Below are 22,363 nucleotides of genomic sequence, written 5' to 3' on the forward strand. Positions count from 1 at the left end.
TGTTTCCTATTTTCCGAGTAGCGGACGTCAGTAAGGTGTTGAGTACCTCCAGATTCCGATAAAACAGCCCTGCATTCCCCGTTACTCGTTTGACTCTATATAAACACATCAGCACATCGTGGTTTAGCTTTCCCGTTATGGCGCAGATCCGGCTGCAAGAACCAAGCAGATGCATTTAGTTATTTGTGGGGAGTTTATTAAAGTAAGAGGACAAAAGCTCTCCATGTCATCATCCATTAAGACGTGTGCAGTGCAGGAGGCGTACCTGGGGAAGCCTACTGGAGGACAAATCATGGGCTGCACAGTACACATGTGAGAACATAGTAACATAGTATGTAAGGCTGAATGAAGACAATGTCCATCTAGTCCAGCCTGTCTATCCTCCTGTGTTGATCCAGAGGAAGGCAAAAAAAACCCAAGGGCAGAAGCCAATTAGCCCTTTTAGGGAAAAAATTCCTTCCCGACTCCCTAATGGCAATCAGACTGTTCCCTGGATCAACCCCTAATAGTTCCTACCTGCCTATATACCCGGATTGACAATTAACCTAAGATTTATAACCTATAATATCCTTCCTCTCCAGAAGTGTAAGAAAACTCTGGAAGGAAGGTGCAGAGGAGAAAAGAGGGCAATGAAGATTGGTGGTCCACAGACTTGGCCAGATCCCTGATCATTCCATTAACTGCTGCTTTTGCATGGTGGACCCTTCTAAACGATGTGCTGACAAGACTTCACCTGCAGTCATTTATCCAAACCTCCCATCATCCATTGTTCCTGCGCTACATGGCCTAGAACTTTCCGTTCCTACACCTCCACAGAGGTGTAGCATCCTGAAGATGTTGCCGATCCAAATTACAGTGAAAGAAAACCGTACTATCCCAACCAAAAAGATCAGGAACGTTGGTCTTACAAAGTCTAATGCTGAGCTGTTAACATCCGGACTCGATAGATAAAACTAAGTGTTGTGTCAAAGGATGCCACGTCACACTTTTTCCAAGTTGTTTATTCGTGAACTGTGCTCCTGTCTTGATGTAACTGATATGTTTGGGGAACTTGGAATTCTGTGTGATCTTAGCGAGTGGAGCCTCTTCATCAACAGTTCATCAAAGAGTCTTAAAGCAGAATTACTAAATATAAAAAGTATAATTCTCTGCCCTTTGACCATTCAGGTCAACTTAAAGAAGACGACAAAGACGTGAAGAGATTGCTAAATGCATTGAAATATGAGGAAAATGGTTGGGAAGTTATTGGACACTTCAAAATAGTTGCATTCTTGATGTGTCTTCAAGGAGGGTTTACTGAGTTTCCATGCTATCTTTGTCTTTGGGATAGCAGAGACAGAAGCGCGTATGACCGCAGATGATATTGGCCTGAACGGGCGGAGTTTTCTGTAGGCAATAATATAAGATGGAACTCCCCTGTATCACCTCAAAGGGTACTAATGCCACCTTTACACATCAGACTAGCCTATTGAAGCAATTTGTCACCACTTTGGACAAGGAATCAGCGGCGTTCAAGTATTTGCAAGATCTTTTCCCAAAGCTCTCAGAAGCAAAACTTAAATACAGCATTTTAGTTAGACCTCAAATCAAGAAAGTTATTGAGTGTCAAGAGTTTCCCAACCTTCTGAAAGAACTGCAAAGAGAAGCACGGATCAGGTTTGCTAAAGTAGCTAAAGGCTTCCTTGGAAATCGTAAAGCTGAGAACTATGTTGAATTGGGTGAGACTCTAAATACAAACGATAGCAAAATGGGCTGCAGGATGTCTTTAAAAGTACATAACCTGGGATGATCTAGTGATCCTGCATTGAGCAGGGGGTCGGACCCGATGACCCCGGAGGACCCGATGACCCTGGAGGTCCCTTCCAGCTTTACCACTTTAGGATTCTATGACCCTTGATGCTCCTCTTGGTAGACTTAAAGAGAACATGGGTGCCTATTCAGAGGAGCAAAGAGAGCTTTTTCATCAAAATATCCAAAATTTGAATGTGTCTACCACGAAAACTACAATGAAAACCTGATGGGAGACTACATTTGTAGACTAATCCGTGAAAGCGATCTGATATACCCTCACAAAATGCTGGTTGAATATATATATATATAATCTTGTTTTTTATTCTGCTTTCACCTGCAACCCAAAATGTGTAATTTTCCTTAGGTTAAAAATGGCATATATTTATTATCAATGTGCAGACCGCAAAAAAGAAAAGTTTTTGTAGTTTTAATAAAATTTCTCCATTCTTTTTTAATGATTGGAATCATTTAGGAAATTACATTTATATCATGTTACATATAATCAGCAGTAACTGTGATAGAAGTTTCTGCTGCCCCCGTCCCCCCCATTAAGTACTTGTGCGGTAAAGTCCATGTAATATTAAATGAGTATTGTGTGACTGAAAACCTGACTCCTAGCTAATACATAAAGCAAAGTGGATCTCAGGTAGTCAGAATGAGCTCACATGCCCCACCAGAAGAGGAGGATCAGGGAGGTTCAGACAGAAGGGATTACCAGCCAACTTCTATATACTGGGGAGCCAGTAATTGTATAAGCTGGAGGAGAGAAAGGAAATGGGAGACCTAATTAAAGCCTTTAGCATAGTATGTTCGGCCCAAGCAGTACACATGCCCATCTCGTTCAGCCTATTATGTTTACCGGTATGAATTAGGTTCAGCTGGAAAGTGTCTTTATTGGGGAGTGAAGACTAGAAGAAGGGGGCACAATCTGAGAATAGTGGAGCGATATCTGAAGCCACACGTGGGATGACTGTACTGAAAGCAGAAGATGCTCAAAACAAATTCCAGCAGATGAGATTGGAAAATCGTCCATAAATGAATTTAATCCTGGCTAGATCTATCCTAAAGGGAGAGGGAAACCAGGAAATGGAAGGGCAGGCTAGATGGCTGCTCAATAGAAACTTTGTGCACCCGTTCTCAGCTAGCGAGCAGAGACAACGCTTGCATGAGTGCTGCTGCTGTGTACTAACAACTGGTAGGGGTCTCAACACTCTGACCCCCATCGATACAAACTTTGGCATGTCCCTATGACCTAAAAAACAAACAACCCTTCCAAGAAATAAGATTACCTTTGCAGGAGCATATAAGCCATGGCTGCAACAAATACAGTAAGGCCTCATGTCCATGGGGAAATTTGGGCCCGTACAGAATCCCACAGCAGGTCCCTCCTTGCCCGCAGACATGAGGCCAAGAAAACAATATACTTGCCTGTCTGGACGCTGCGATTCTCCTCTCTGTCGCGGACGGATCTTCTTTTTTCTGCCTGGCGGATGTGTTCGGTACGCCGGAAGTTTTCCGTGCACACTTTTCTTTTCCACTCCTGCTTTCCCGCGGTCCTGTGACACGGAGGCAGTGATAGATGTGGGTGCGCCGTGGGACCGCACAGCTTCCATAGGCTTCAATGGAAGCCGCAAGAGCCATCCGTGTGGGAAAACTGCCCAAAATGGAGCATGCTGTGGGTGCTTTCCTGCGCCTGCGATCCGCGTGACAGGGGAAAACGACATCTGCAGGTATTTAATTTAATTTACCTGCGGGTGTCCAATGAATCCAATGGGCGCGGATCATGCTGCGGGACCCCCGCGCAGTTTTACTAATTGTATTTTGTGGACATTGGGCCTAACAAACGTGCTTCAGCACTAGGGCACATCTCACACCTTTAACTGAATACAATTGCAAAAGTGTTGTATATACTATCTGTGTGAAAATGCAAGGTTCTTGGTGCGTTTTGATCAAAGCATAGGCCCATCCAGGCGACCGTTGTCTTCGGGTCTAAGCCTCCAAATTCCGGGAAAGTAGCATACTAGGCTATATAGTCTAATTAAAAAGCTTAGGACAGATGAGGCTATGGCAGAAGTTGGGGCAACCGCTCCTCCCAAATGTTTACTGGGAGCTTGTAGTGTACTTTATGCTGCCCTCGGTGAGGACCGTGTAAGGTAGAGGCAGACCTGCTGATGTCACTTAAGGGGTTGTCCCGCGAAACAAAGTGGGGGTAAGTACTTCTGTATGGCCATATTAATGCACTTTGTAATATACATTGTGCATTAATTATGAGCCATACAGAAGTTATTCACTTACCTGTTCCGTTGCTAGCGTCCCCGTCTCCATGGTGCCGTCTAATCTTCAGCTTCTAATCGCCCGATTAGACGCGCTTGCGCAGTCCGGTCTTCTCCTTTTGCTGAATGGGGCCGCTCATGCCGGAGAGCGGCTCCTCGTAGCTCCGCCCCGTCACGTGTGCCGATTCCAGCCAATCAGGAGGCTGGAATCGGCAATGGACCGCACAGAAGCCCTGCGGTCCACCGAGGGTGAAGATCCCGGCGGCCATCTTCATAAGGTAAGTATGAAGACGCCGGACCGCAGGGATTCGGGTAAGTACTATCTGTTTGTTTTTTATCCCTGCATCAGGTTTGTCTCGCGCCGAACGGGGGGGCTATTGAAAGAAAAAAAAACCCGTTTCGGCGCGGGACAACCCCTTTAAGAACTTACAGCATGTTCCTGCAGCTTCCAGCAGGAGTCCAGTTTATTCATCAGGCGCTACTAGCCCCGCCCACCCACTGTGACTGGCCGGCTTCTACACTGCATACTGAGAACTGCCAATCAGAGTGGATGGATGGCGTTACTAGATCCTCATAATTATACTGGACTCCTCTCCTGCTGGGAGCTGCAGATTCCCGGTGCTGTGATCAGTGTGTCATGTCACCCTCCGTGCGGACATCATAAGTCCCCTCTTAAAGTTGTTTTATTGCTTTGATGCTCCGAACTAATGAAGACAGGAACACCCAATGTTTGCACTGTGTAATGGAATGTTATAAACTTGCCGTCTTGCATATTTTGGCCACTGAAGTCCTCTTTAAAGTGTTTCTTCCTGCTGCCATTTGTTAGTAACATCTGACTTATTATGAATTTCAGATTTTAACATTGATGCACCGCCTTCATGCAAGCCTGCCAAGAAATATTCAGACATCTCAGGACTGCCTGTAAGTAAAAGGTGCTTAAGAAATTAAATGAAAGTCTGCCCACACGGCGCGGCTCCTACCGTATCGCTGCCGAGAGGTAGATGCTAACATATATAACCTGTACTAATAATCATTAAAAGCCTCAAACATGATTGAAGGATTCATTGTTGGCCAAATAGTAATAAGAAAAATAAATCCTTATTTCCAAAAGATGCGAGATTATCCGAATGTAATAACTGAACTCGGGAGGATGGTGACAAATGCAGCCATAGTCCTAAATGATCTATAAAGTAGCTTCACTGCAGCTCTGGTGTACCTGGCCTCTTCCTCTTGTGCCCAGACGAGGTAGTTACCACCAAGATGGCGGGCCTGTAAGGGAGCATTGCATGTAATCATGAAAGGCCAATGGGTTGTATTATCAGGGTGATCGAAGCACTGCAGGTTTAAGTCCCCTAAAGGGACTTAAAAGTAAGGTAACAAAATCCCACATAGTTTAAAAAAAATCTTTTTTCCACGTTGTCGAGTCATGACAGCACACACAGAGAATGACACCTGTATGGATCGGAAGAAGGAGAGGTTAAAAGCCAGTGTCCTTCCTGTCCCTACAGCAGACACAAGCAGGAGAGTTCATCTTGTGGATAAGGTAGACTGGTCTTGATCGGGGCTGCAGCTCTCCTTCCTCCCTGGACCCCATAGCCTAAAACCTACCGCTGGGTCCTTAGCCTGATCCCACATTCAGCTTTAAAGCAATTAGAAAAACGCGGATCTGGCAAAGAATCGCTCAGAGTGCTTTTAGTTAGTAAAGCAGCACACCAAAAACCTCGGTGGCCATTCGCTTGCTGTTGGCTACTGCGCATGCTCTGGCATGGGGTGTGCCTGATGAAGCTTGCACTTCTGGGAATAAATACACACCCTGGTGTCATCACACAACCAGGAGGCAGCGTTCAACTTCAGCAAGGTGTCCCCTTTAAATCCACCAGTTCTTCGGAAGGTGGTGCTGCTCCTAGCCTACAGCTAGATTCGCTAAGGCTGATCTGCCTCTATAGGTGTTATGAGGGTCATGCGGAAACCCAGCAAACGGTGAGTGGTCCTTCTGGGCAAATATCTATAATGTATGTTAGTATAGCAGTACATGAGTTCGTTGTCATTTTGGAGTGACAAAGAAACCCAGAGGTCCAGCCCCAATGTCAAGAGGAAGGCTAAAAAAATATGCACTATGTGCCAACAACTTGACAAAAGCTACATAAAACAATTCTGCGTAGTGTACTGCTAAGATAGTAAAAAAGAAACAGGCTATATGACGAATATTAGAAGCATGGTCAGAGAGGAAGTATAGGTTTCCATCTCAAACCTTTCCTCTACTCCTCAACCGGATCCTTTCAGACCAACTAAAAGAACCAGTGTGTTAGAACCTCCCAGTTCAAAGTCAGAGAAGGCCTTCTGATGATTGAGGACAAAAACTGTATCCTGTGATGACATAGAGGAACCTGTTAAGGCATTGAGAGACCCATGAGCGTGAAAGAGGTTCAACAACCCAGATCCATTCGAGATTAGATGTTCGGGGGTCCCATCACAGAAAACGCTGTTCTAGGTGAATCAGGTATGCGAGCACTATGGCTGAAATTTTGGTCTGCAGATACAACCTCCAAGAATAAATTATGTTCGATCCCCTTTCAGGGTGAATATGTATTTGGCGCTGAGTTTGACAAAATTCTGGAAAAATCTGCAGACGAATGAATTTGCATTGTGGAATTCACGGTAGACGTCTGTGCCATGGATCTGCAGCCAATGCTACGGAAAGATGGACAGTATAAAAAGATCCCGTCCTTTCATAGACCCAGGAACAGAAAGGAAAAGGTAAATTTTGGTAGATGGTCCTATCTAAAATGAGGAAAGGCTAGGACCTTCCTCCTCAGTCCTAAACCAGAATCCAGACAATGACTCTGGGCCAGTGGGGCAAAGACTATCCCAATTCCAGGATTGCTAGAGACGGGTAACGAGCAATCCTTGGGTGTTACAAATAATATCTTCGGGAAACAAGGTAGAATTTTCAACTTTCTCCCAGGAAATTTCAAACCACTTCCCTTCAATCTTCACAATTCCAAGAAATATTGGAGAATGGTGTGCAGGATCTATTTCCTATGGGGATGGTTATTCCAGTAGGCAGAGAGGAGTAGGGAAGTGGCTTCTGTTTCACAATATTTCTAGTGAGCAGACCTAATTGTTCCTTCAGAACTAGAATTAATCTAAAGTCACTTGACGAATATATTGTTTATCGCAGATGCAAACTAAAAGATCCACAATATGTCATGTGTAGAGATGAGCGAGCACCAAAATGCTCGGGTGCTCGTTACTCGAGTCGAACTTTCAGTGATGCTCGAGAGTTCGTTTCGAGTAACGAACCCCATTGAAGTCAATGGGCCACTCGAGCATTTTTGTATATCGCCGATGCTCGCTAAGGTTTTCATTTGTGAAAACCTGGGAAATTCAAGAAAGTGATGGGAACGACACCGAAACGGGTAGGGCAGGCGAGGGGCTACATGTTGGGCTGTATCTCAAGTTCCCAGGTCCCACTATTAAGCCACAATAGTGGCAAGAGTGAGACCCCCCCCCCCCCCCCCCCCCACTGTCAGCATAAAGATCATTCTCCTCTGCCACAGCTGTAACAGCTGTGGCAGAGAAGAATGATGTTAGCCCATTGAATTCAATGGAGCCGGCAATACAGCCGGCTCCATTGAAAGCAATGGGCTGCTGGCGATCGCGGGATGAATTGTCGGGAAGGGCTTAAATATATAAGCCCTTCCCTGCAATTCATCCAGAAATGTGTAAAAATAAAAAAAATATATATACTCACCTGGTCCCGGCAGACTGAGTTCAGCGCAGCCGGCGGCAGTTCTCCTGAACAGCTGTGAGTAGTATTCAGCAGCCGGGGATTTAAAATCCCCGCCTGCTGAATGAGCTGCCTCTGATTGGTCACAGCCTAACCAATCAGAGGCAGATCTCACTCACACACCCATTCATGAATTTATGAATGGGTGAGTGACTGCTGCCTCTCATTGGCTCAGCGCCGGCTTTCAATGGAGCCGGCTGTATTGCCGGCTCCATTGAATTCAATGGTCAGTGCTCGTTTAATCGAGACGAGTACCGCGTGGTGCTCGTCTCGAGTAACGAGCATCTCGAGCACCCTAATACTCGAACGAGCATCAAGCTCGGACGAGTATGCTCGCTCATCTCTAGTCATGTACAATCGACTTAAAAGGATGCATGATATCACATCCCCATAGACCCAATATACCAGATAGATTTGCAGTCATATTGGGTTCTGAAATCCTCAGCTTTACGTTTGTGTGCCCACCCCTTGGTATTTCCACTTCCCTAGAGTAGATGCCAAGGTGGAACCCAGAAAATTTATTCTTGGGGGGTCTTCCTGGACTCAGAATCTGGATGCCCCTTTCTCCCGTCTAGTAGTGAGAGGAGGAAAATTATTCAGTCTAACTGCCTTCACAAAGGAAAGAGATGTAATGAAAATCCTGGGGCAGATGACTTGTTTTATGATGGTCCTCAGGGCTCCGTTTCATTGCAGGCCCTTACATAATTCTGTCAGTATGGGATAGAAATCCACCCTCACTACATTAAAAAAAAATCAGACTATCCGATTAAAAGATCCTTTTCTGCTGACTGTCACATGCTAATCTTGGCAACAGGGCACAGTGGTCCCTATCAGTAATGGCAGACACAAGTCAGACAGGCAGGGGAGCTTAGGTTGCGGATCAAGTAATCCAAGGCTCCTGGGGGGTCAAATATCAGTTCCCAATCTAATGAAAGAGAATTGAGAGCAATTTGGGAGGCACTTCTTCAGACAGAAGAGCCGCTTAGGGGACAACCTATTAAGTTTCTCTGATACTGTAACAGCAGGGTGATTTATTCGCCATCAGGGTGGCACCAGATGTTCACATCTACAAAACCTCACAGAAAGAATCTTATCCTGGGCAGAGACAGCAGTAATATCTACTTCAGCTGTGCGCTTGAAGGGTTGACAGAAAACCATAGCAGACTATCTCAGCCGGCAGAAGCTAAATCTGGGAGAATGGTAATTCGGGAACCGGAGGTCCTCGATTCCATCATCAATCCATGCAGACAACCCCAAGTAGACGTGTTCGACAAGACTGAACACCAAGTGCTGGAAATTCTCTCTAAATCCAAAGGACAATCCTTTAGGTCTGGACACACACACTCAAGAGTGAAACATGGACCTGCCATATGCCTTCCTTGTGCTTTCCTTCATCTCCCACATCCTATGGAAAATGTAGGAAGGATGAGCGAAGATAATACTGATTGCTACCTCCTGGACAAAGCGGCCATCGTTCCCGTTACTAAGGTCACTTTTGATTCAAGACCCTATGCCTTTACCTCGTAGGCCAGGCCTTCTAGTCCAGGGCCCAGTGTGGTACCAGGGACCAGAAAGGTTTCATTTTCAATATCCAGGCAATCTGCTTTAAAGGGGTTGTCCCGCGATAGCAAGTGGGGTTATACACTTCTGTATAGCCATATTAATGCACTTTGTAATATACATCGTGCATTAAATATGAGCCATACAGAAGTTATTCACTTACCTGCTCCGTTGCTGGCGTCCCCGTTGCCATGGTGCCGTCTAACTTCAGCGTCTAATCGCCGGATTAGACGCGCTTGCGCAGATGGGTCTTTCCTCTTCGGCTCCCTCCGGCATCATCGGCGTTTTGGCTACGCCCCCTTGTACGCGTCATCGCGTAGCTCCGCCCCCGTCACATGTGCCGATTCCAGCCAATCAGGAGGCTGGAATCGGCACATGTGACAGGGGCGGAGCTACGCGATGACGCGTACAAGGGGGCGGAGCCAAAACGCCGATGATGCCGGAGGGAGCCGAAGAGGAAAGACCCATCTGCGCAAGCGCGTCTAATCCGGCGATTAGACGCTGAAGTTAGACGGCACCATGGCAACGGGGACGCCAGCAACGGAGCAGGTAAGTGAATAACTTCTGTATGGCTCATATTTAATGCACGATGTATATTACAAAGTGCATTAATATGGCCATACAGAAGTGCATAACCCCACTTGCTATCGCGGGACAACCCCTTTAAGACTCTTAGATCAGGGGGTCTCTGACAAGGTGGTCATTTTTTAAGTCAACTCTTATTTATATATAATATTAGAGTTTTGGGGAAAAGCTCTTTACTTGGTGTGGTCCATATCAACCAGACCTGTATGAACCTAATTTACCTAAAATTTTAGACTTTCTTCAAGCAGGATTGCACAATGGTCTGAGTCCTAAGTGCCGTTAAAGTGGAGTTGACTGCCTGAGGTGCTGCCTTTGGTAGAACATAGGTGGATTCAAAAAATCAGGCTTCGTCCCTTCATTAGGAATTCTATTCACTCCTGGGATTTAAACCTAGTACTGAATAGTCTCTGCAGTTTCCCTTTAGAGACTTTATCAGTCAAAATGTTCTCCATGAAAGTCCTATTTCTGGTAGCAGAGACATCAGCAAGAAGGGTCAGTGAAATTCAGGCCCGTTCTTGTAGACAGTCCTATTCAATATTAGATGATAGGATAGTCCTTGGGTTAGACTCCTTTCATCCTAAGGTTGTTTCTATCTTTCATAAGGAACAAGAAATAATTCATCCATTTCTCTTGTCAAAATCCTAGGAATAACAAGACTTTCATAAATTAGATGTAAGAAGGGCCCTTCTAGCCTACCTACAGGCCTCAGAGCCTTTCGGAAGGGATAATAACTTGTTTTATTCAATTCCATGGTCCAAATGGAGGAAGGTGGCTTCAAAGAACTCCATCACCAGAGAGATTCAAATGGCAATCCAGGAGGCATATAGGGCTCAAGAAGTATCCCCTCCAGAAGGTCTTACAGCTCGTGGACAAGAGCACTTTCATAATCTTGGGCTGAACAAGCCGAGGCTTCTGCAGAACATGTATGAAAGGCTGCAGCTCGGACTAACCTCCATACTTTCACAAGATACTGTTTAGATTGACCTGGCAACACAGACTGTAGTCCCTCGCTGGAGACTGTACCCTGGTACTGCTCCATGTGCTGTCCTGACTCGACAACGCAGAATGTGGCACTTATGTCCTACCATTAAGAGTCCATCATGACAGCACCTCTACTTGCCCACACTTAGGAGTTGTTACATTATATTAGACACGTGATGTGGTATGGACTATTTCTGCTAATAAATAATGCAGGCGGTATCCGTTGTAGTTATTAGTCGCGAGGTGTGTGGAGGTGCTTATAGAGGTTAGAAGGCAACATCCATCTGGGAATTAATGCTAGGACAGAATTCCCATATTTTATGCATTTTCCCTCTTTGTTTAGAGGGGAAAAAAAGGTAAAAATTTCAAAATTGACCCGAGTGGTGTCATCTGTAATGACCTGTACCGCACATCGAGCACTCCTCTGCACAACAGACGCTATGACAAAAAAACAAAACAATGGAGCCACAATATTTCGTTTGTGTACTTTTCGCCTCCCAAAAGAAAGCAATGTGTTCAAAAAAGATATTTCTACCCTGCGTACAGCGGTGACAAATGTTTAATATTGGGCAAAAGTATTACGGTGAACGCCAGACAAATCAATCTTAATCAACGGTGAAGTTGCTTCCTTTTTTTCTTTCTATTCCCCCTCCCATAAAAATGAATGTACATTGCAGTACAATGACTTAGGTCAATAATGCTTCCCTCAGTGAATTGCAGACTATTCCAGTGTCAATCTGTAATATTTTGTAATGATTGGCTTGGAACGTCGCACCCTTAACCCCTAAACACCACAGAACATAAGTTTATGTCTGTGCAGGATTGTACTTAATGCAAAAGGGCGTAAACTTACATACTGTGGATAGAGCGAGATCAGAACTGAGCCTGTGTCATGCTGAAAAGGCAGCCAGCTGTGACTGGTAGCCAGCCTCCCTGTAAACCGAGCTGACTGTGGGTGTAGTTAGGGGAGAGCCAGGAGTCTGTTACAGGTAATCACAGTTTGCAGTACAAGGGACCAAGCGGGTAAAGTAGTCAGGAAGAATTCCAGAAGTTGGTAACTGTATGCCTCAGGTTGCGGCGGATCAGGCAGGTAGTAGAGTTTGACTATGGGCCAGGCGTATATAGGAAATCTAATCAGAAGCAGGGCGGAGCAAAGACGGAGAACTGGATCAGGGATATAGGAACCAGGCTAAGCCAGCAAGGGAGCTGTCCAAAAGGCTGGATGGCTCAGCAGGTAAAGCTGCCAACTAGAGTAAAGGAGCTCCTGGGTTTAATCCTTGATACTCCAGCTGCAGCAGTGTGGATCACTGGTCCACACTTGTAACCCCATTGTATTATTCTGGTGATCAGAGCTTTTATGGTTCAGGTCCCCTACAGGGGCATAAAAACGTAAAAATAAGTGTTTTAAAATAAAAAGCAAAAAAAGCAGACCCTCTTTGTTGCGCACTTTTTCCCTGTTTGTATCAAAATTAGCAAAAGAAAAAAAAATTGTCATCGTTTTCGTACAATACAGTAAACCCCTTTATCCTGCGCGGCGAAAACCAAAGAAACCCTTAAAAATGGAGGCAACACTTATTTTATTCATTTTAACGCCAAAAAAATGCAATAAAAGTGAGGAAAAAACAATCTGTACCCCAAAATGGAACCAATAAAAACTACAGCTTGTCACACCAAACACAAAGCCTGGCCGAGCGTGGAGTGTAAGATGGAGAAAAGGGGGTCCCAATCTGCCCAATAACTTATCGAATTCTTCTTTTTTGGTCCTGATTCCAGCCTGCAGATATATTGTCACTCACGCAGCTAAAACATTTAACATAGTAACATAGTATGTAAGGCTGAATGAAGACAATGTCCATCTAGTCCAGCCTGTCTATCCTCCTGTGTTGATCCAGAGGAAATATTCCTTCCTGACTCCCTAATGGCAATCAGACTGTTCCCTGGATCAACCCCTAATAGTTCCTACCTGCCTGTATACCCGGATTGACAATTAACCTAAGACTTGTATCCTATAATGTCCTTCCTCTCCAGAAAGACATCAAGTCCCCTTTTAAACTCCTCTATGGATTTTGCCATCACCACTTCCTCCGGCAGAGAGTTCCACAGTCTAACTGCTCTTACAGTAAAGAATCCCCTTCTATGTTGGTGATGAAACCTACTTTCCTCTAATCGTAGCGGATGTCCTCTTGTTACCGTCGCGGTCTTGGGAGAGATCCTTGTATTGTCCCCTCATGTACTTATACATGGTTATTTGATCACCTCTTAGCCGTCTTTTTTCCAGGGTGAATAATCCCAATTTGGATAGCCTCTCTGGGTATTCCAGTCCCGTCATTCCATGTATTAGTTTAGTTGCCCTTCTTTAAATCCCCTCAAGCACTGTGACCTCTTTCCTGAGCACTGGTGACCAGAACTGTACGCAGTATTCCATGTGAGGCCTGACAAGTGCCTTATATAATGGAAGGATAATGTTCTCATCCTTCGCCCCTATACCTCTTTTAATGCACCCCAAGACTTTATTTGCCTTTGCAACAGCTGACTGGCATTGGTTACTCCAGTTCAGTCTACAATCCACTAGTACCCCCAGATCCTTTTCCATATCACTTTTCCCTAGTGGTACCCCATTAAGTGAATATTGGTGACATCCGTTTCTCCTGCCCATGTGCATGGTCTTGCATTTTTCAACATTGAACTTCATTTGCCATTTTTCTGCCCAAGCCCCCAGCTTATCCAGGTCCGTTTGTAGCCGCACATTGTCCTCCGTTGCATTAAATGTATAATTTTGTGTCATCTGCAAATATTGATATTTTGCTGTGCAGCCCCTCTATCAGGTCATTGATAAATATGTTGAACAGAGTGGGGCCTAATACTGAACCCTGTGGCACCCCGCTAGCGACTGTGGTCCAATCAGAGTACGAACCATTTATTACTACCCTCTGCTTTCTATCTCTGAGCCAATTTTTTACCCATTTACACACGTTTTCGCCCAGTCCGAGCTGCCTCATTTTGTATATTAGCCTATTATGTGGCACGGTGTCAAAGGCTTTAGAGAAGTCCAGATATACTAGATCAATAGATTCTCCCTGGTCCAGCCTAGAGCTTACTTCATCGTAGAAACTGATCAGATTTGTCTGACATGAGCGACCCTTCATGAATCCATGCTGGTGAGGAGTTATTACCTTGTTCTCCTTGAGGTACTCATCGATGGCGTCTCTCAGAATCCCCTCGAAAATTTTCCCGTTACTGAAGTGAGAACTACTGGCCTGTAGTTACCAGGCTCACTTTTGCTCCCTTTTTTGTAAATTGGAACCACGTTGGCAATGCGCCAATCCAATGGTACTACACCGGTCTTGATAGCTAGGCCGCTATATCTAATATTTCTAGACACTATCTCGTCACTTAGTTCCCTTAGTATCCTTGGGTGTAATCCATCTGGGCCCGGCGATTTATCAATTTTAGTTTTCTTTAGACGCTTCCGCACCTCCTCCTGCGTTAGGTATGAGATATTTTGTGATGGGTTCATTTTATTCCCCTGCATCTCGTGTGGCATTTTCCTTTTCGTTTGTGAATACACTTGAGAAGAAACTGTTTAGTAGATTTGCTTTCCCTCCGTCGTCATCAATGATCTCTCCTGCATTATTTTTTAAAGGGCCAGTGCTCTCCCTGCAAATCCTTTTGCTGTTAATATAGTTGAAAAATAGCTTCGGGTTGTTTTTGCTCTCTCTGGCGATCACTCTTTCCGCCTCCTCCTTGGCAGTTTTGATCTTATCTTTGCATATTTTGTTTTTTTCCCTGTATGATTTTAGCGCTTCTTTGCTGCCTTGTTGCTTTAGTAGTTTGAACGCTTTCTTTTTTTCGTTTATTGCCCCTCTTACCGTCTTGTCGAGCCACATTGGTTTCCTTTTAGTTGAGTTTCTTTTATTTTTAAAGGGAATGAACTGCTCACATGAGGTGATTAGGATCCTTTTAAACTTTTCCCATTTGTCCTCTGTACCGTCATTTTTGAGGATGTTGTCCCAATTAATGTTACCGATTAGTAATTCTGAGCTGATCAAATTTTGCTTTACTAAAGTTTTAGTTTCTTTGTCGCTCCTTGATAAGGCTTCTTATTGAATGACAGCTGGAAGTTGATTATATTGTGGTCACTGTTCCCCAAGTGTCCCTCAACCTGCACCCCCTTTATACGTTCCAGTTTGTTAGTTAGTACTAGGTCCAGAATGGCCCTCCCTCTTGTTGGTTCCTGTACCAGTTGGTTCAGGTAATTGTCTTTAATTACTCTCAAGAACTTATCACCCCTGTGAGATTTGCAGGTTTCGTTTTCCCATGTTATATCTGGATAATTAAAGTCCCCCATGATAATTACTTCGTTGCGGTTTGACACCTCTTCTATCTGCCTTAATAGTAAGTTATCAGTTTCTTCTGTTGCTTTTGGTGGTCTATAGAAGACCCCTATCAGGATTTTGTTATTTTTTCCTCCCTGTATTTCTACCCACAGAGATTCCACCTGTTCTTCTCCTACCCCTATATCCTCCCGTAGCCTCGGCTTCAAGTTCGAATTGACGTACAGACATACCCCTCCCCCTTTCTGGTTCCTTCGGTCCCTTCTGAAGAGATTGTACCCCTGCAAATTCACCGCCCAATCGCACTTATCATCAAGCCATGTTTCCGTAATTCCGACTATATCATAATTTTCATCAGTCATTCTCGCTTCAAGCTCACCCACTGATGTGTCCGTCTTACATGATTTGTAACCAAACCAGCCCTCCCACGGCCATGATGGAAAATGGAAGAGTCGTGGCTTTTAAAAAATTTATATGAAAATCCTCCCCAAATCGTTGCTTCCTTGTGGCCAAAAAGGGCTGCGCCACTAAGGGGTTAAGGATCATGGATTGTGAGCGCTCTTCACATTATGCCCAATTCATGACTAGTCAATGGCTGACATGTGCAAGAGCGTAGTCTCTGGCCGTCTGAATGCAGCAGCCCGCAGCACAACCTGTCCCGGCCCGCGGCCAGCGACCTCGTGTGCGGCGTAATTTTCATCTGTACTGCAGTCATTCGCAGTACAGATATTTTTTTCCTGCGCCGTCGCTAGGCGATGACCTGGGTACACATGACCTTTCTGCATTGTCAGTTGCGGAAGGGCCACAGCTTGGATGACTACCATTTACTTCAATGGAAGCGGTCTGCATGGAATCCGTGTACAAAAGGAGCATTCTGCAATTTTTTTTTTTTTTATTTTTTTTTTACATTGTTTCCTTCCATGAGCGGAAGTCACAGTTCGATTCCACTCGTGTGCAGGAAGGATCACCTTTCCATAGCATTTAACTAACTGCATTTGCTGTAGATCCACGGCGCGGACATCAACCGTGAATTCCACAACGCAAATCCGTTCGTGTGCAGGCGGACTTAGGCTGAACTTTAAGGTAAACCGTATTAGTATAGGTCTGCTGATCGCTTGTACATGAGCATGCTATTCCTGAATTGTCTGTTTGAGTAGCTCCCACTAGTGCGAACACTCAATGTTATCAACTATTGGCCTATATGAGGCAGCCGGAGATTAGGGGCCTATTCAGGAAAAAAAAGGTGTTTTATCAAGTGCTACCCCTTGGGTTGAGTTCATACTGGCCTCCTTCCATAATGGCAACACCCCGCTCTTCTGTATGCCACTGGCACCTGCCTGACTCCAATGACAGGCCTCTACAGTGCTTGTTGTCAAATCCCATTGAATCTGCAGTGGATTCTCGGAGCAGCGCCACTGATGCCCACCTCAACCAAGCCGAAGGGCAGGATCTCTCCAATGTCTACTCGAGGGGAGAAGATACCTTTAGTTACAATCTACTCTCAACCACATGGCCATCACCAATCCTTGGTGTAGTGGTAGAGCTAGACGTATCTGCGGCCTGCGCCCGTCATGCATGCAGATCTGAACAACGGGGATTTGTGTAAACTTGCCTCCCATCTCAATGCTGGTTTCCCTTTGTGTTTCCTAGGCCAGTTACACAGACCCACAGACCAAGCTGCGCTTCGCCACGATAGAGGAGTTCAACTACATCAGGATGCTTCCTACAGATGTGATCACTGGCTATCTGGCTCTAAGAAAAGCCACCAGTATAGTACCGTAACGGTTACCATGTGCCACTCACTACTTATTCCGAAGTCTAAACAAGTGTCTAAAAAACGTGTCTGTCTGATCTTCATTTGTATCTTGTGAATGATAGAATTGGGGTGGATGCACTCCGGCGTTGGGGCAGCTCTTTATAGGACAGGAACTGTTGTAGAACTGAAATGACTCATGAATATGGCTTGTTAAACCCAACGTGAAATCAAGATGAGGGGAGCGGAAAGCCTTGTTCATCAATGTATCATATGTGCCTTGTTCTCTCACACCAGCAGAAGCATGGAGGACTTCATACAGCCGCACTGAGCAGTTTCCAATCTTCAACTGGAATGAGCTAAACACTTACTAGAAGCTGCAGCAGTGTCTGTGAGCGCCTCTCCCCCTATAGACAGATTATTCCAGTGCCCTGCAGCAGGGTCTGTGAGCGCCTCTCCCCCTCTAGACAGATTATTCCAGTGCCCTGCAGCAGGGTCTGTGAGCGCCTCTCCCCCTCTAGACAGATTATTCCAGTGCCCTGCAGCAGGGTCTGTGAGCGCCTCTCCCCCTCTAGACAGATTATTCCAGTGCCCTGCAGCAGGGTCTATGAGCGCCTCTCCCCCTCTAGACAGATTATTCCAGTGCCCTGCAGCAGGGTCTGTGAGCGCCTCTCCCCCTCTAGACAGATTATTCCAGTGCCCTGCAGCAGGGTCTGTGAGCGCCTCTCCCCTCTAGACAGATTATTCCAGTGCCCTGCAGCAGGGTCTGTGAGCGCCTCTCCCCTCTAGACAGATTATTCCAGTGCCCTGCAGCAGGGTCTGTGAGCGCCTCTCCGCTATAGACAGATTATTCCAGTGCCCTGCAGCAGTGTCTGTGAGCGCCTCTCCCCCTCTAGACAGATTATTCCAGTGCCCTGCAGCAGGGTCTGTGAGCGCCTCTCCCCTATAGACAGATTATTCCAGTGCCCTGCAGCAGGGTCTGTGTGCACCTCTTCCCCCATAAACACATAAATTCTCCTTACATCTGTCTATCAAAGAGAAGACTCTCCCAGATCTCGTGCAGAAGTCTGGACCCAGGAGAAATACAAATCACACCAGCCTGTGCGGTATCAGATGATTTCTAATTTATTCTAAGGTGTTCAAAGCTTATGTACCATAAATGACATCACAGCAAAAGTATATACCTCCAAGATTAATAAGAATACATGATATGTTAATCACTTTTGTTTTAGCCTAAGTTACACCTTTAAGAGGTGTAACTATAACACACAATAAAACCGTTATCTCTTGCATTCCTTTTCCCTGAATTCATATCTAGACGTCTGTCCTATTTCCTGTGGGCCCCATCTATAAACATACATACATGGGTGGTCTAGCAGACTGTCCTATAGCAGTGCATGTTTTCTGATGAGACAGACGAGATAAAAGGGTTTCGTTTAACGCCTTCACCACTTTATACTAGTACCATGCTGTATATTTCCAGTCTACAATGCAATAAAAGAACAATTAACTGATACATTGATCTACAATTTTCTTAACATTCCCCACTTTAGATCAATACATCAACACAGTATAATAGTAAATACACATATATAATGACTCTACCACAGACCCCCTGGCTTCCTGAGGCCCGAAGCTTTATTGCCAGGAGGTCCGGGTTCACACTTCAAGACTAAGTATGCAATTATTTCATATAAAAATATTTCATTGATGCAAATATATCTATATAAAGTTCTTCCCCCAATTGTATCCACAATTAGCCCCGCCCCCAAGAGAAGCTTGGCCTTGATTTATTATTATCCGATTGATGCTTCTTTCTTCATATATAAATCATTGTCCATTCTGATATAAAATCTTACTTATCGAGGTGTCAATCAGTTATTTAGAGCAATCCTCCGGTACAATCAGGACACACTGGAATCAAAGTGTCACACTTCAAAATCATCAAAGTAAAATGACGCTTTCTTCATAGAACTTGTACCCATCACTTGTCATACAGAGGTGGTCACCTGACCCAGTAAGCCATCTTGTTCTTCGTCATCTTGTATATTTTGGATCATAGTTTTGGTGATGGAAGTGTCAATAAGGTTTTGTAGCAGTCCACGGATACATGGAATACAGCAGCAACCGCAGAGTACTAGAATGGAGGCAAATACTGACAGAGACTAGTGTGGAGTATATGACTTGTGACCGTTGTGTCACAGACTAGTGTGGAGTATATGACTTGTGACCGCTGTGTCACAGACTAGTGTGGAGTATATGACGTGTGACCATTGTGACCCAGAGACTAGTGTGGAGTATATGACTTGTGACCGCTGTGTCACAGACTAGTGTGGAGTATATGACGTGTGACCATTGTGACCCAGAGACTAGTGTGGAGTATATGACTTGTGACCGCTATGTCACAGACTAGTGTGGAGTATATGACGTGTGACCGCTGTGTTACAGACTAGTGTGGAGTATATGACGTGTGACCGCTGTGTTACAGACTAGTGTGGAGTATATGACGTGTGACCATTGTGACCCAGAGACTAGTGTGGAGTATATGACTTGTGACCGCTGTGTCACAGACTAGTGTGGAGTATATGACTTGTGACCATTGTGACCCAGAGACTAGTGTGGAGTATATGACTTGTGACCGCTGTGTCACAGACTAGTGTGGAGTATATGACTTGTGACCGCTGTGTCACAGACTAGTGTGGAGTATATGACGTGTGACCATTCTGACCCAGAGACTAGTGTGGAGTATATGACTTGTGACCGCTGTGTCACCGACTAGTGTGGAGTATATGACGTGTGACCGCTGTGTCACCGACTAGTGTGGAGTATATGACTTGTGACCGCTGTGTCACAGACTAGTGTGGAGTATATGACGTGTGACCGCTGTGTCACAGACTAGTGTGGAGTATATGACGTGTGGCCGCTGTGTCACAGACTAGTGTGGAGTATATGACGTGTGGCCGCTGTGTCACAGACTAGTGTGGAGTATATGACGTGTGACCGCTGTGTCACAGACTAGTGTGGAGTATATGACGTGTGACCGCTGTGTCACAGACTAGTGTGGAGTATATGACGTGTGACCGCTGTGTCACAGACTAGTGTGGAGTATATGACGTGTGACCGCTGTGTCACAGACTAGTGTGAAGTATATGACTTGTGACCGCTGTGTCACAGACTAGTGTGGAGTATGACGTGTGACCGCTGTGTCACAGACTAGTGTGGAGTATATGACGTGTGACCGCTGTGTCACAGACTAGTGTGGAGTATATGACGTGTGACCGCTGTGTCACAGACTAGTGTGGAGTATATGACTTGTGACCATTGTGACCCAGAGACTAGTGTGGAGTATATGACTTGTGACCGCTGTGTCACCGACTAGTGTGGAGTATATGACTTGTGACCATTGTGACCCAGAGACTAGTGTGGAGTATATGACTTGTGACCGCTATGTCAGAGACTAGTGTGGAGTATATGACGTGTGACCGCTGTGTCACAGACTAGTGTGGAGTATATGACGTGTGACCGCTGTGTCACAGACTAGTGTGGAGTATATGACGTGTGACCGCTGTGTCACAGACTAGTGTGGAGTATATGACGTGTGACCGGTGTGTCACAGACTAGTGTGGAGTATATGACTTGTGACCATTGTGACCCAGAGACTAGTGTGGAGTATATGACTTGTGACCGCTATGTCACAGACTAGTGTGGAGTATATGACGTGTGACCGCTGTGTCACAGACTAGTGTGGAGTATATGACGTGTGACCGCTGTGTCACAGACTAGTGTGGAGTATATGACTTGTGACCATTCTGACCCAGAGACTAGTGTGGAGTATATGACTTGTGACCGCTGTGTCACAGACTAGTGTGGAGTATATGACGTGTGACCATTGTGACCCAGAGACTAGTGTGGAGTATATGACTTGTGACCGCTATGTCACAGACTAGTGTGGAGTATATGACGTGTGACCGCTGTGTCACAGACTAGTGTGGAGTATATGATGTGTGACCATTGTGACCCAGAGACTAGTGTGGAGTATATGACGTGTGGCCGCTGTGTCACAGACTAGTGTGGAGTATATGACGTGTGACCATTGTGACCCAGAGACTAGTGTGGAGTATATGACTTGTGACCGCTATGTCACAGACTAGTGTGGAGTATATGACGTGTGACCGCTGTGTCACAGACTAGTGTGGAGTATATGACGTGTGACCGCCGTGTCACAGACTAGTGTGGAGTATATGACGTGTGACCGCCGTGTCACAGACTAGTGTGGAGTATATGACGTGTGACCATTGTGACCCAGAGACTAGTGTGGAGTATATGACTTGTGACCGCTGTGTCACAGAGACTAGTGTGGAGTATATGACTTGTGACCGCTGTGTCACAGACTAGTGTGGAGTATATGACGTGTGACCGCTGTGTCACAGACTAGTGTGGAGTATATGACGTGTGACCGCTGTGTCACAGACTAGTGTGGAGTATATGACGTGTGACCGCTGTGTCACAGACTAGTGTGGAGTATATGACGTGTGACCGCTGTGTCACAGACTAGTGTGGAGTATATGACGTGTGACCGCTGTGTCACAGACTAGTGTGGAGTATATGACGTGTGACCGCTGTGTCACAGACTAGTGTGGAGTATATGACTTGTGACCATTGTGACCCAGAGACTAGTGTGGAGTATATGACTTGTGACCATTGTGACCCAGAGACTAGTGTGGAGTATATGACTTGTGACCGCTGTGTCACAGAGACTAGTGTGGAGTATATGACTTGTGACCGCTGTGTCACAGAGACTAGTGTGGAGTATATGACTTGTGACCGCTGTGTCACAGACTAGTGTGGAGTATATGACGTGTGACCGCTGTGTCACAGACTAGTGTGGAGTATATGACGTGTGACCGCTGTGTCACAGACTAGTGTGGAGTATATGACGTGTGACCGCTGTGTCACAGACTAGTGTGGAGTATATGACGTGTGACCGCTGTGTCACAGACTAGTGTGGAGTATATGACGTGTGACCGCTGTGTCACAGACTAGTGTGGAGTATATGACGTGTGACCGCTGTGTCACAGACTAGTGTGGAGTATATGACGTGTGACCGCTGTGTCACAGACTAGTGTGGAGTATATGACTTGTGACCATTGTGACCCAGAGACTAGTGTGGAGTATATGACTTGTGACCATTGTGACCCAGAGACTAGTGTGGAGTATATGACTTGTGACCGCTGTGTCACAGAGACTAGTGTGGAGTATATGACTTGTGACCGCTGTGTCACAGAGACTAGTGTGG

General features: G+C 45.5%; 1 protein-coding gene across 2 annotated transcripts in view; it reads left to right on the forward strand.

Annotated features, from left to right (window-relative positions):
* Positions 1 to 18,359, forward strand: part of INO80C (INO80 complex subunit C) — a 42,885-nt gene extending 24,526 nt beyond the window's left edge. For both annotated transcript variants that reach the window (XM_066608600.1, XM_066608599.1), the window contains exons 3-4: positions 4,918 to 4,985; positions 16,965 to 18,359. In XM_066608600.1, coding sequence (XP_066464697.1) covers positions 4,918 to 4,985; positions 16,965 to 17,096 — 200 coding nt within the window. In that variant the 3' untranslated portion in view covers positions 17,097 to 18,359. The remainder of the gene's footprint in view (positions 1 to 4,917; positions 4,986 to 16,964) is intronic.
* Positions 18,360 to 22,363: the final 4,004 nt, after the last annotated feature.

The sequence above is a fragment of the Eleutherodactylus coqui genome, chromosome 6, assembly GCF_035609145.1.
Source record: "Eleutherodactylus coqui strain aEleCoq1 chromosome 6, aEleCoq1.hap1, whole genome shotgun sequence".
In the NCBI taxonomy this organism is placed as follows: domain Eukaryota; kingdom Metazoa; phylum Chordata; class Amphibia; order Anura; family Eleutherodactylidae; genus Eleutherodactylus; species Eleutherodactylus coqui.